Raw genomic sequence first — 13,282 nt, 5'->3', positions numbered from 1 at the left:
GAACCAATTATCTCTAGGTTACAGGCAGGCGCGCTAACCACTATGCCACTGCGCCGGACAGTAACATACTTAACATCTTTCTTGGTGTCGTGGCACAGTGGTTAGATCACCTCTTCCAGCCCGCAGTTTATATGTTCTAGGCTCGTTGGTGCTACCATTGTGGGCGTACCTGTCCTTGGGCAAGATACCTAATTACAATGGTTCCAGACCAGTATGGGTTGTCTAAAATGTGAGCCGCACAGAAAAACAATCACCAAAAAAGTTACATACGTGGTAACTCATAAGCGGGTACGAGGTGTATGAAACAGAAAACCCGTGTTATAAAAACTGTCGTTGCCCCACCATGCTAAGATAAATAAGTTACATACCTGGTAACTGGTAAGCTGGTACGAGGTGTATGAAACAGAAAACCCGTGTTATAACAACTGTCGTTACCCCTTCACACAAGGATAAATAAATTACATTCATTCTAATTGTTGACTTTCTACAGGCTTTGTCAGATCAAAAACAACCCCCTGTATAAACCAACCAACCAACCCTTGATTCAACTCATTAATAAATCTCACACAATAAGAACATTGTAATCATATAGTTTATTACCAGTGTCAAATATATTTGAAGCAATTGCAAATCAAGGACATTACTTGTATGATGTTTCTCTATTTTTTAAAACAAATTGTTGTGCAATTGGCGATTTCCGAATAAGTTTATTAAAAACATGCTGTAACAATTTTTTTTGAAGTGACAAGTATCTCTGTTAATTACCAACTTTTATTGAGTTTCTGTATATAAAACATTTTTTTGCAATTAGCGAACTATTTCTGCTTGCCTTTGTAATTGTAGTGTCATATTACTTAACACCTGGATCTTGTTCATTTTGCATTATGTCAGGTGCTAATAGGGTAGTTATTTATTCTAAGCATATGTTAGTTGAAAATGCAAGGACATTCTACATCCGATCTTTCCACTTTGCTCACTGCTGACCAAAGTGCTTACCCAGGACAGAAATATGTTGGGGCATATAAAGGATTGGGTGTAAGTTGTATGACTTTAACATATTCTACATATTTCTTTGTTGTTGGTACAGAAGGGTGGGGGAGAGATATTATGTGATAAAAGTGTCCCATCTTACCCCACTCTACTATATTGCATGTTTTCATTGTTGTTATTGGTGTTAATTATAGCATACAATAATTCACGGCTTTTTATGTCCGAAAAAGTGGTTAGTGTGTTTGCCTCTACCCAAAAGGATGCAGGTTCAAGGCTTGATGCTGCTACCACATAAGTTACATTCTTTACTTAACCATCTTTTTTTAAACAAAATCCTAATCCTAAATCTAAATCTTCTTATCCGCCAGATCACCCAAGTGGTTATAGGAGCGTTGTCAGTTGTAACTGGTGTCGGATCCATAGCCATAACAAACATCAATCATAATGGATATTATTATTATGAGATAGGAGAAGGCATATGGTGCGGAGCCATCGTAAGTTTAATTTTAATAATGTAGTTGTGGAAATGATTAAAACAATTTATTGCCAAAATGTAACTTTCACACTTATAAATATTAACATAATTTCAGTTGTTTCATCCATTACAATAATAATAACTTACAAAGTAACATTAATGGTAACTCTTAATTTGACACGAGGTGTATGAAACAGAACACCCATGTTTTAACCATTGTCATTTTCCTGCCATGCCAGAATTAATAAATTGCATCCATTCATCTAACAAAGGTTATATTAAATTAACTTGGCGGAGAAATGAGAAATAACAGCAAAATTCTGCAATAACTGTTTTGACTACCGAATTTGCAGATAAAAAATTGAATATCAAACACCAACCCACTATATACCTCATTACATCTTTAAACAAATGTTGTAGTTTTTAATAATTGTCCGTGTTTCAGTTAATAGTGGCGGGGGTACTTTCCATCATCTCCAGTGGAAGACCAACAGTTTGTTTGGTAAATTGATATTTATTTTAAATTAACCAGGATTGGTATATACTATAGATATTGGTAAGGTTCTACACCTACAGTAGGACATGCCATCGAATTGGAAAATTAGGCCAGAGTTGGTTCATTACCCTAACATTGTATATGCACATTCTATTCTATATAGGTGAAGTCCTACAATAAGGCCTGCCATGGGACCTGGGATTTAGACCAGAGTTGGCCAATCACCCCAACATTGTATATGCACATTCTATTCTATATGGGTGAGGTCCTACAGTGAGGCACGCCATGGGACCTGAGATTTAAGCCAGAGTTGGCCTGTTACCCGAACATTAACTATTTAGTAAAGTTAAGTTTCTTTAGATTTCCCTGTCACTGGCAGCAGCTATCATAGCAACAGCAATTGGCCTGGCTTTGTTTGGCATTGAGCTATCAACAGTGCTGAGAATCCTTCAGTATAATTACAACTACAACTCATGGGTAATGTATTATGTTTCAATCTTCCTATACCAATTGCCAGTATAGTGAATATACAAAATAACATATAAACTGCTGCGTTTTTCTAAATGTTTTGACGTCCTATACAGCTCTTTATGAAGTTAAATGACACTTAACATGCTGTGCTGCGCTGTAGATTGTTAGTCATTTTGATGCAGATGTTATATTTCAGCTTGTTGAGTTGATTATTCACGGGGTGATGGGTTTGCTTGGTTTCATAGCGATGATCATAGGTATTGTGATGGTGGTGTATTGCAGCAAGGCTGTGTGTTGTGGCCGAGCGGTAAGTATATTTATTAATTGCAGGTTAAAGGTGGAAGTTACTTGAGTTATTAACTGTGCGGTGAAGTGGCAAGAATATGATTTCATGTTTCATTAATCATATTTTACTTTGCTTCACTTTAGGCAAAGTAGTTGCGTGCCTGCCTCTTTTTAAAATAATATGTATGAAACAATACATTAAGATGTACCGCACAGAAGACTCGTGTTGTAACGACTGTTGTTGCCTGGCCACAAATAAGTTACAATCGCCCACAAAGTTACATACGTGGTATCTCATAAGCAGGCACGAGGTGTATGAAGCAGAAAATCCGTGTTATAACGTCTGTTGTTTCCATGCCACAAGAGGAAAATAAGTTACTTTCATTTATTGTTCACTTGCTTTGACAGGTTTCAGCACCGAGTGCACAGACACAAGAAATAACATACGATTACCGAATACCTGGTTCTACTGCAACAATCCCACAAACACAAGATTACAGTAAGTCAAATCATCCGATAAATATTTAAATGCAGCTAATATAATATTGGGGCAACATTAAATTGAATGATCCGAGATTTTATAGAATAAGTTCTGTTTCATAATATCAGAATTTTGGTTTAAGGTCATTGTTTGATAATAGGTATTTTAACTATTTTAGAAGAAGTACTTTTTTCCCATTGCATTTTATTTTTTCAATTAAATACAACTCCATATGAGTAAATTTATACTGTACTGTTGGTGTTCCATCCACACCTTTTATTTAACACATTTAGTCAAGTAGTTTTACCCATATCGGCTTTTAACAACTGTCGTTTTGCTGCTAATTCCATTTCTTCATTGTTTTAATTAATTTGATCTTCTGTATTCTAAAAACTAAAGAGAATTATTATGTATGTTATGGTACTGTATTCAAAGAGATAAATTCAATGTTCAATGTATGTTATTCTGTATTCTAATCACTGTACCTACCAGACCATGCACAAGCCCTCCCCACCTACAATGAAGTTTACCCTGTAGTGACAGTCGTATCATCTGTTGCTGTCGGTCAGGTTAATACTCACTTACACATAAATGTATCTTGTTGTTAAATTGTGTTGAAAATGAGTTGAATGTGAATGAATGTAACTTGCTTTATCCTCGCGTTGTGGGAAAACGACAGTCGTTATAACACGAGTGTTCTGTTTCATACATCTTGTGCTCGCTTACAAGTTACCATGTATGTTACTTATTTATCCTTGCATGGCGGGGAAACGACAGTCGTTATAACACGGATGTTCTGTTTCATGTATCTCGTGCCAGCTTCCGAGTTACCACGTATATAACTTTGTTGATGATTTAAAATGTGTGTTTTGGCAAATGCTATAAAACCTGTTCCAACCTGTGAGGTCCTACCGCAAGGCACTCCAAGGCCAGTTCGTGCATCACCCCAACACCCTGCACCCATGGTGCTACAACCAATAAATGTATGTTATTTAACTGAAAGTTAAATCTTCATATTTTGGTTCAACTATTATATCACACTAATGAAATTTAAAAACTTGCATTATATTAAAAATATTAAAATAATGATTGATTTTAATTTATTAGTAGAAATAATTTCTTGTATTTTAATGCAGGAATCATGCGCAGATAATGAAACATTAGCTTAAAGTTGAGACCTAAGTTGGGACTTGCGCTAATGTTTAATATTGACGTACGTAAAGATTGTCTAAGTTATATCTTCCCGATTATGTTGTTCAAGAGAAGAATTTTATTTAGGATATTAATTAATCACATATTCGCAATTATTTTTATTTGTTTTAATTTCTAAGTTTATGAAATTACTTTGATATGTGTTGTGCCAATTAAGTTGTTATTGTTCCAAATTATTAAAAACTTCTTCAGTGAATAATTATGAAATGTTTTGTTACCATTATGTTTCCTATGCCAACTCCCTACACCTATATACAATCCCCCCACAAAATATATTCATGCAACTTAATCCAAATAATATGCATTTATTCGAAATGTTAAAAAAAGTTTAGTAAGTAATTATGTCCAATTTCGAATTGTTGTTTGTTTTAAAAAATGTTTTTTTAATTAGAGTACATAGAGATAATATACATATATGTAATATCTATGCATAAAGCATACATGCTTCATATATTTAATAAGGGATTTTTTCCCCATCTACAGCAAACACTGTTTTCCAGTTTAATAATTAATCCTAAAATGTTCGTTTAATTATTGACATACTTTCTATGTCAATAAAAATTAAATGATTAACAAACCTTTTATTTGTAATCTTGTATTTACATTTCTTTCAGTACCTTCTGTGTAGCAATTACAGTTGTGAGGTTATTAAGTCTATCATTGAAGAAAATAGGAAGAATAATGTAAGATAAACTGTTGAAAGAAAAAATAAATGAAAGTTTTAGGTTTAGGAAAACCTGAAGACAGTGGTAGTTTTTTAACTATGGATAAAGAAAATATAAACAAACAAAGCGGTTTTAGACTGAAATAAAACAGATAAACTTTAGGAGAATAATATTCTGTGAGTGTTAAATATGGAAAAAGAGAATACAACCAAGTCACAAGTTATCACTGTGGTACCAAAGCTTCTTGTGAAAAAGCAACCACTCTTGAAGTTCAGCAGTGCCTATATACCCCTTGTGGTAAGTCTTTTAACCCATTTGTATATATTTAGTAAGTTGTGGTGAAAGCAATGTTTTCATCCTCTTTTATTGCCTCAAGAGTTGTCAAAAAACTATTAGGAAATATGGGATATTATGGGGTAAGCTGTCCTTTAATGATTCGTAAATAAGTTGGTAAAGATAACATGGTCCATGGTTTCACTTTTCTTGTTCCATTTGATAGTAAAAAAAAAGCATTTACAGAATTATATAACCGCATCCTCCCTACTCCAAAGGAAAGTTGTTAATTGTTAAAAAGACTATAAGGCAATACGAGATGCCAATATGCATTTTACCCCACATTACTATTTAATCTATTCTTTAAAGAATAAAAAGTCATGCTTTCTGTTCATTCTTTATAATTTTTTTAACCTTATATTAAATAAAACAATTACCTATCTAACTTCTTATAGACCATTCAATTCATTGCTGGAATGTCAAGCATTTTACTTGGGTTGGCAGCCATTTGTATTGAAATATATTACGGACAATCATTCTTTGATACTGGAGCTGGCATTTGGTGTGGATGCTTTGTAAGTTATCTTTTAATTAAATAGCAATGTCTTAACATCCATGATTTATAATTAGTATTGTCTGTTGTGTATGTATTGGGCCAAGCTTTGTAGTAAGAATGGAGTAGTGCGGTGATTCTTAAACTTTTATGTGTGCTTTATCCTTTTAACAAAGATGCCTGTCAGATTTACCCCCAATATGTAATATGGTCCTCATTTATTAAAAGGCAAAAACAACTAATTACATCGGTTATATTTAATGCATCAGATGCGCTTGCTTTTTGGCAACGAGTTGTTCTAACCTAGAACAGTAAGCTACAGTAACTATAATTGGCACATTTTTTCTGTCCTGTCAACTGATGTGGATTTTGATTGGTAGCTTATTTACCCACTAAATACGAGGAATTTATCCCCAGGGGTAAATTTACCCCAGTTTAAGAAATGTTGGTGTAGTTTAAACAATAGCCGGTAATCGGTTATAAGTTTAGCAGCTATGCTTTCATTTGACGCTTTTACTCAAGTAGTTTTTTCCCCTAGCTTGTTTAACGACTGTTTTGTTGTTGCTAATTTCTTTCTTTTTGGCACAGTTTTGTTCCATTTACATCTAAGTTGTTTTAATTGAATGCAACTCAATATGAGTTAACTTACACTGTACTGTAGGTTTAGCAGCCATGCTTTTATTTGAAGGATTTAACTGAGTGGTTTTTATTCTTAGCGTGTTCTAATGACTGTTGTTTTGCTGCTAATTTCATTGTCTTTGCAACAATTAATCTGTTTTTCGTTAGTGTATTACTGTAATAGATGAATGTAATTCATGTTAAATAAAGAAATATTTAGTTTCTAGCTACTGGTGTTCTTGGATATTTGGCTGATAAACAATCAAAGCAATGTCTGGTAAGTTTTATAACCATTTGTATAACTTGAATTTCCGTATCTAATATGCTATATGTGCTTCAATAATTTTAGTTTTGGTACTTATACAACTGAACAACATCAGTTATACAACTTATAAAGCAGACTGCTCATTTTAAAACATTAACCAATGTGGAAAAGAACATAAAGCATCATAGGCGCCAAACCTGGGGTTGCAGGGTAGGCAGGCTTACTCTATATTTCTGGCACTGCATCAGTAAACATTACAAGTAATAGTTATAAATTGTTTTGTTTTAGTATCTATTAACTGCTTTATATTTACAGATAATTGGTACAATGGCTATGTCTATCTTGAGTGCCGGTTTGGCTTGTGTGATGTTCGCACTTGATTTCCTATCTATGCTTCATGGGCATGCGGTGAGCCTAAATATAACGTCTTTTATATAACAATCTGAACTATTTTTTTGATTTACATATATATATATACAAGGAAAAATTATTTACATAAAAATAAAGTATTAAATGTTTCTAACTTTTTCTACAACTGAATTTACAGGCAAAGGAAAAAGCAGCTGTTGCAATTCATTTTGTTTTGGACATAATTGCGTTTGGGGTTCTACTGGTATCAGTTAATATTGCAGCATATTCTTGTGGTGCAGTTTGCTGCAACAAAAACAATGCAACAGTATGTATTTAATGTTGGGGTATTTTTAAATCAGTGACTGAATATATATTTACTTCAATTAAAGAAACCCATTTATCCTCGCGCGGTCGGGCAACTACAATTTGTAACATGAATAGAGCATAAAATCTCAGTCTTATTGTAACTTATGTTTAAACTACAAATCATTGTCCCGAACACTTTCAAACTTTACAAATCTTTTCAGGATTCTAGAAACACTGAACTACCTGCAGATGGAAAATTTGTTAACGAAGGTTTTGGTAAAAACTTGTTTAATATTCTGTTTTTTTGTTTAGGTATAACTTTGTGCTGAAACAAATAAAAATCATCAAATAAATGTTACAATTTTAAATAATCTAATGCAAAATGTATTTAGGTCAGTGTGAAAAGGACAAGACAATGTTGATTTGATGGATTATGCATTTTGTACACAACGACTACATGTACATAACTTTATATTCACATTAAGTTATTAGCAGACACAACTTGTGTTATATCTTCAAAATCTGTTGCTGCCTAAACCAAGTGTTTTTATAAAAAATTGCGTAGATTTATTTAAAATGTTATTGAATATATGGCACGTTGATTTAAATCGTATCTAGAAATAAATTAATGTTTTTTCACTTAAAAACAAGTTACACAAATAAGTTTGTCACTTCATTAACAAAAATTGACCGGTTTGTTATAACATACCTCATATAATGCAAAACACTTTAACTTTTGCAAAGTTATATTTTAATAAAAGTTGTGTTACTTATTTCTGTTACATTATACCAACACCATAACAAACCAATTGTACAGGCCCATGTCATATACATTATACATGCCATAGAAAAGTTGATACTATAATTTGATAAATGTTGTAGAACTGCTGTTTTCTTGTATATCTGTCCACAATTTTTGTTTATTTTACCATTGTGTTTATGTGTCTATTTATAGCTTAGTTGCTAACAGTGCAAAATGTACCTTGTAGTTTCATTTAAACAACCTTTACTTTTTTGTTTATTTAATGTGAACATTTTAAATTCTGTTAATATTACACAATTATTTGAGTTTTGGTTGTTTTTTATAAAGTAATTAGTTTTTAAAACAATGTTTAACCATCATGCTGGTAGGAAATATACAAAATATATATAAATGGATTCGAGTAAGTATATTTTGCTACACTTTAAGAAACCTATTTGGTTTACACTAAAACTCTGTTTGCAAGAAATTTGAAGTAAAAATAACAACAAAAATTTAACGCACATACTCTAAAATTCGACATACCAATAATATGTTATAAGATATATCAACTTATTAAGTTAAGTGTAAAAAGTGTCTGTAGAATTGGTGACTGCATTTTAGTATTATGAATTCGTGTATTTTGTTTCAGGTGGCAGGGCAGGGACAGTCTATAATAGCGTTCCATTTCATACACCTCACTTTAGCGTTTTGTAACTTTGTGGGTGAATGTATTTCTAGTTAACTAACAACTATAACACGCTATTAGTGACCATTGGGTTGAAGTAATTGCTGTTAAATGGCATGCCCAAGGTCACACAGGCCACAGGTATCCAGGAAAATACAAACAGGACGTTTTGTTTGTTTAATATTCTGCTCCTTTTAAACACAAGTTATAATAAGGTTTAGCATAGTATGACGTATTATAACTGTTGTTTTCCTTTACAATTTCGTAGTGTTTAGGCAAAGCAATTTACCGTTTAATTTTAAACATGTGTTGGTTTCATTATATTTACAGAAGTGTTCTTATGCGCGGCTGTCTGTCGAGAAACCGAAAGCGCCAAACATAGACAACTTATATATTAGCAGCCATTTAAAGGGAAGTCATATGATTTACGTAATCGAACGATGTTTGCAGTTTATTCATTTCCTTGCTTGAGACTTGAATGTTGCGAAACGCTTTGACTTTGTAAAATAAATTCGTTCCATAAGGCTTATTTTCTTACCTAATACTTTATAACTTTGCTGCAACCGAAATATAGATTTGCCATCTATATTAGTTTGATGAAAAAGTCATATTCTGTTTTGCTGTGAAAGTTTTACCATTTAAATTGAACTTCTTCAAATACGAACCCTCAATACTAAGAAAAGATGCAGCAAACTCAAGGATATATAAATCAGCCCATGAACGTTCCATTAATAATACAACCTCCGCAAGAACATCTTGGACAGAAATATGCTAAAATTTACTTTGGCCTTGGGGTAAGTTAATTTCCTAATTACTGTTAAAATATTATTTAATATAAATTAAACGATCCAATGACTAAAAACTGAATAAATGTGCCTAGTAAATGAACAAGGACACTCTCAATGGTAGCAGCATCAAGTATCACAGTAACTTCTAACTACTTTTTCTCGCTGCTAATGTATTTTTATTTGGGTTCAACGGCCCCTCTTTTAAACTGACGCCATTTCCCACACCTTTAATCCAAAGTGTGTTTTATTCACTGTCGTTATCTGTTGATTCGCTTCTCTTCGTTGTTTAAGTACCATGATTTTTGTTGTTGTAGTTGATCATAAAAATTGATAAGAATGAAATAAATAAAAAATGTTATGTAATGAATTATTAATAATAATTATATTGTTCAATATTACAACAGGTTACTCAACTAGTGATGGGTGTATTGAGCCTTGGTATAGCAATCACAGCTCTGTGTTTAGGATCAAATTACTACTCCAACTATTACTTCGACACTGGTGCTGGTATATGGTGCGGAGTCTTCGTAAGTATCAACAATGGGTATTATTTTTGTAAATCTGTAGCGGAGTATGGTATAAATTGCTTTTTTTACCGTTCCTGATTTTTTTACAATTATTTCGTGATTTTTTTACATTTATTTTACAGTTCCTGGTTTGTGGAATTCTTGGATGTATCTCGGGTCAAAAGCCTGGAAAATGTATTGTAGGTATTTTTACTTTGTGTAAAAAATGTGTTTTCCGAAATATGTTTTATCCAGATTGTTGCTTCAATGGTAATGACAATCATTAGCGCCGTTATAGCAACAACCATGTTGTCTCTTGAAACGGCATCAGCACTGTTGGTGGATCCTTACGGTTACTATTATGGGTCATCAGTAAGTCAGTATAGGCCTAAGAAATGTGAGAAGTGTGCATGAATGTTCTATTTCTATTCTAGTGTGCTCGAATAAATAATTTTCTAAATTATAGTGACATCATATGTTTTAGTACTCGGTTTTTAACTTCAAAACTGCTTTTACCTTGGTAGGTGTATAACTGTATAATAATAATTTTCCTTATGTTTGACAACTTTGAGTAAAACTGCATTTTTTACCATTTTACACCAGATTTGCATTAAAAAAGCTGGGCAGCGAGAACTAGAGTTCATGCAAAAGTTATAAGTTATTCACTTTTAATTTATAAATCTTTTATTCTAGTGGGCTTTAATTGCTCTTCATTCCTCCAATGTATTGGTTGCTTTCATTGAATTGGTGATTTGTATCATCCACTCTGCATACTGCTGTGCTGCTGTGTGCTGTTGCAAAAAACCTCAGGTATTGTCTATATACATTATGGTTGAGAAATAATAATAATAACTAATATGCCATACCAGCAATTTGGTACCGTAGCTGAGTGGTTAGACGATTCCATCGTAACTAAAGGATTTTGGGTTTGGTGCTTTCAGATCCAAAAACCCGGATCAGTTTCATTTTAATAACTTTCAATTCTTTTCAGAATGTCCCAACTGCTACAAGTGTGATGTCCACACAATATAACCAGATGCCAACAACATATATTGGTGGGCAAGGACAAACAACTGTTTATTGTAAGCTAAAGATATCATTAACAATATGTATTTTAAAACATAACTTTCACTTGCGGGCACAATTTGTATAAAACAGAACACTTACATTATAACGACTGTCGTTACCAATACTCAAAGATAAATCAGTTGCATACATTCATAAATTAAATTAAGGTAAAATAGTTGGCACTTCAACAAAATTTAAATATTGTAACCTGTAAGCTAGACAAATATTCAACAACATGGTTTCAAGACATGGCTTTCACTTTTCTACACAGCTTATCAGTATGCTGTAGGTGGAACAGGTTACCCTGCTGTCCAAACAAACATAGCAACACAATCAACGATTCCTCCAGTTGGACAACAAGCAATGGTATGTTAAACCATATAAAGTATTAATATAAATATATGTATAAGTTATAATCCTAAGTGTGTTTTAACAAATGAAGTACTGAAAACGACTTATATGATATTAAAAACAAGTCTGGGGCCTATGACATTGTATCCAAGACACAAAGTTACATGTGTGGCAACTCGTAAGCAGACACGAGTTGTATGAAACAAAACATCTGTGTTATAACGACTGTCGTTGCCCCGCCACACAAGGATAAATAGGTTACATTTATTTCATTCCTTACTGTATTACAGCAACAAGAACCTCCTGTTACACAACAACATAGGTATCCCCCACCAGCATACCAGGTGAGTTTTGTGGATATCCTGCATATGGTGTCTGTTAAACAAACATATTCTTTTAAGGGCCGCGTGAAATGATATTTTTCAACTTTAAACCATTAATGCAGAAATGTTGTTATTAAAATAGTAATAGAAAAATGTTGGTATTTTGGAATATGCTATTATGTTCTTTGTGCATTCTTTCAATAATAAGTACATACAAACTTTTGACATCCAATTTTAACTAAACTAGACCCAAGAGTGCTGATTTACCATATTTGCAAGATAACATGCACTCCTATCAATGTGCAGTAACATACTTTACTTAGGCACCACACATTTATAAACACAGGGGTTGCAGGTTTATTCAGGAACACCGTTTTGTAAAACAAAACAATTTTAACTATTAGTTGTAATGTTTAATGATGCAATGCCAAAAACATAGAGTAAGCCTGCCTACCCTGCAACCCCAGGTTTGGCGCCTATGATGCTTTATGTTTTATTGTAGGCCTACCTTGGTTAATGTTTGAACAAAGTCTGCTTTATAAGTTATATAACTGATGTTGTTCATTGTTTTCCAGGCAACTGAACAAAAAGCTGTCAATCAGTAACTCGATGAGCAGCAAGATTTTCATGTTTATAATTTGACTTTTGCTTACTTATTTTACTTTAATACAGTTTATTAATTCATATCTGCCAAAATTACACTTTTCTAAATTCAGCATACACAAATGTATTGGATATTCTGTAATTTAAAGTTCTGTATTGTACATTTTTGATTATTATTGATCTATCCATCTATATGCGCCCATATTACTTTAGTGTTGGTATTTCTTCATATCTGTTCAAGTCATGGTTGCATGGTATTGGTATTAATGATTTATTTTGAAAAATACCAAATTTAGTTGATTCACTCTATTAGGGAATTATAATATAAAATTTAAACTTTAGGTCTCGAGTGTTTAGGAATGACACTCATACATTTCTACATTTTTTATATATTTCTAATATTTTTTTAATCTTCAAGCTTTTTCAATGATTTGATCTAGAACTTTTCATTTATTTGTTTTATTTGAGTGTTTCACTGGATTGTTATAATATGAAGATTTTTTACATTAATCTTTCAGTTTCATTTTGTTTATGAAAATATTAGTAATTATGTGAATAAATTGTTGCCAAAAATAATATCAAAGTTTGATTTATTTCAAACATAAAATGTGGGTTCAGTTCTACATCAAGTACAATTTAAAGTGTACTCAAACTGTAGGAGCATTTGTCTTTTTATAAAGTATTTTATTGCTGTAGAAGAATGTGTTTGTTTGACTTGAGCAGTATTATTGTGACAACCAAACTGAGCCAGATGGAAGTTTATTGACAAAGTCAA

General features: G+C 32.6%; 4 protein-coding genes across 7 annotated transcripts in view; all 4 read left to right on the top strand.

Annotated features, from left to right (window-relative positions):
* LOC100175973 overlaps positions 1–891 on the top strand; it is a 7,426-nt gene extending 6,535 nt beyond the window's left edge. For both annotated transcript variants that reach the window (XM_002131581.4, XM_018815935.2), the window contains exon 10: positions 491–891. In XM_002131581.4, coding sequence (XP_002131617.1) covers positions 491–523 — 33 coding nt within the window. In that variant the 3' untranslated portion in view covers positions 524–891. The remainder of the gene's footprint in view (positions 1–490) is intronic.
* Positions 890–4,980, top strand: LOC100186170. The gene is made up of 8 exons (XM_002131594.5): positions 890–1,035; positions 1,359–1,484; positions 1,911–1,967; positions 2,322–2,438; positions 2,629–2,739; positions 3,126–3,216; positions 3,691–3,767; positions 4,335–4,980. Exons 1-8 carry the CDS (start codon positions 937–939, stop codon positions 4,365–4,367), a joined length of 711 nt encoding a protein of 236 aa, XP_002131630.1. The 5' UTR covers positions 890–936; the 3' UTR covers positions 4,368–4,980.
* A 254-nt stretch (positions 4,981–5,234) lies between these two features.
* LOC100182239 lies at positions 5,235–9,443 on the top strand. Of its 3 annotated transcripts, none has more exons than XM_026838817.1 (7): positions 5,235–5,372; positions 5,804–5,923; positions 6,740–6,796; positions 7,100–7,192; positions 7,332–7,460; positions 7,663–7,711; positions 7,834–9,443. In XM_026838817.1, the coding sequence occupies exons 1-7, from the start codon at positions 5,265–5,267 to the stop codon at positions 7,866–7,868; spliced, it is 591 nt and encodes a 196-aa protein (XP_026694618.1). In that variant the 5' UTR covers positions 5,235–5,264; the 3' UTR covers positions 7,869–9,443. The 3 variants fall into 3 exon arrangements, with proteins under 3 accessions (XP_026694618.1, XP_002124673.2, XP_026694619.1); XM_002124637.3 differs by having other exon boundaries at positions 7,663–7,717; XM_026838818.1 differs by lacking the exon at positions 5,235–5,372 and adding an exon at positions 5,400–5,491 and having other exon boundaries at positions 7,663–7,717.
* Positions 9,443–13,080, top strand: LOC100178286 (membrane-spanning 4-domains subfamily A member 18-like). The gene is made up of 9 exons (XM_009863308.3): positions 9,443–9,662; positions 10,061–10,183; positions 10,306–10,362; positions 10,418–10,534; positions 10,856–10,972; positions 11,154–11,244; positions 11,502–11,596; positions 11,872–11,925; positions 12,480–13,080. Exons 1-9 carry the CDS (start codon positions 9,552–9,554, stop codon positions 12,507–12,509), a joined length of 795 nt encoding a protein of 264 aa, XP_009861610.1. The 5' UTR covers positions 9,443–9,551; the 3' UTR covers positions 12,510–13,080.
* The last annotated feature ends 202 nt before the right edge of the window (positions 13,081–13,282 follow it).

This window comes from Ciona intestinalis, unplaced genomic scaffold (assembly GCF_000224145.3).
Source record: "Ciona intestinalis unplaced genomic scaffold, KH HT000119.2, whole genome shotgun sequence".
In the NCBI taxonomy this organism is placed as follows: Eukaryota; Metazoa; Chordata; class Ascidiacea; order Phlebobranchia; family Cionidae; genus Ciona; species Ciona intestinalis.
This window is presented reverse-complemented; position numbering and strand designations above follow the sequence as displayed.

Excerpts from the sequence above, each read along its gene's own strand:
- LOC100186170 (XM_002131594.5), top strand. The coding sequence starts at position 937 with ATGCAAGGACATTCTACATCCGATCTTTCCACTTTGCTCACTGCTGAC. Across the intron at positions 1,485-1,910 it reads GCATATGGTGCGGAGCCATC|TTAATAGTGGCGGGGGTACT; the intron begins GTAAGTTTAATT and ends TCCGTGTTTCAG. Across the intron at positions 3,768-4,334 it reads CATCTGTTGCTGTCGGTCAG|GAATCATGCGCAGATAATGA; the intron begins GTTAATACTCAC and ends ATTTTAATGCAG.
- LOC100182239 (XM_002124637.3), top strand. The coding sequence starts at position 5,265 with ATGGAAAAAGAGAATACAACCAAGTCACAAGTTATCACTGTGGTACCA. Across the intron at positions 5,373-5,803 it reads GTGCCTATATACCCCTTGTG|ACCATTCAATTCATTGCTGG; the intron begins GTAAGTCTTTTA and ends AACTTCTTATAG. Across the intron at positions 7,193-7,331 it reads CTATGCTTCATGGGCATGCG|GCAAAGGAAAAAGCAGCTGT; the intron begins GTGAGCCTAAAT and ends CTGAATTTACAG.
- LOC100178286 (XM_009863308.3), top strand. The coding sequence starts at position 9,552 with ATGCAGCAAACTCAAGGATATATAAATCAGCCCATGAACGTTCCATTA. Across the intron at positions 9,663-10,060 it reads AAATTTACTTTGGCCTTGGG|GTTACTCAACTAGTGATGGG; the intron begins GTAAGTTAATTT and ends ATATTACAACAG. Across the intron at positions 11,597-11,871 it reads CAGTTGGACAACAAGCAATG|CAACAAGAACCTCCTGTTAC; the intron begins GTATGTTAAACC and ends ACTGTATTACAG.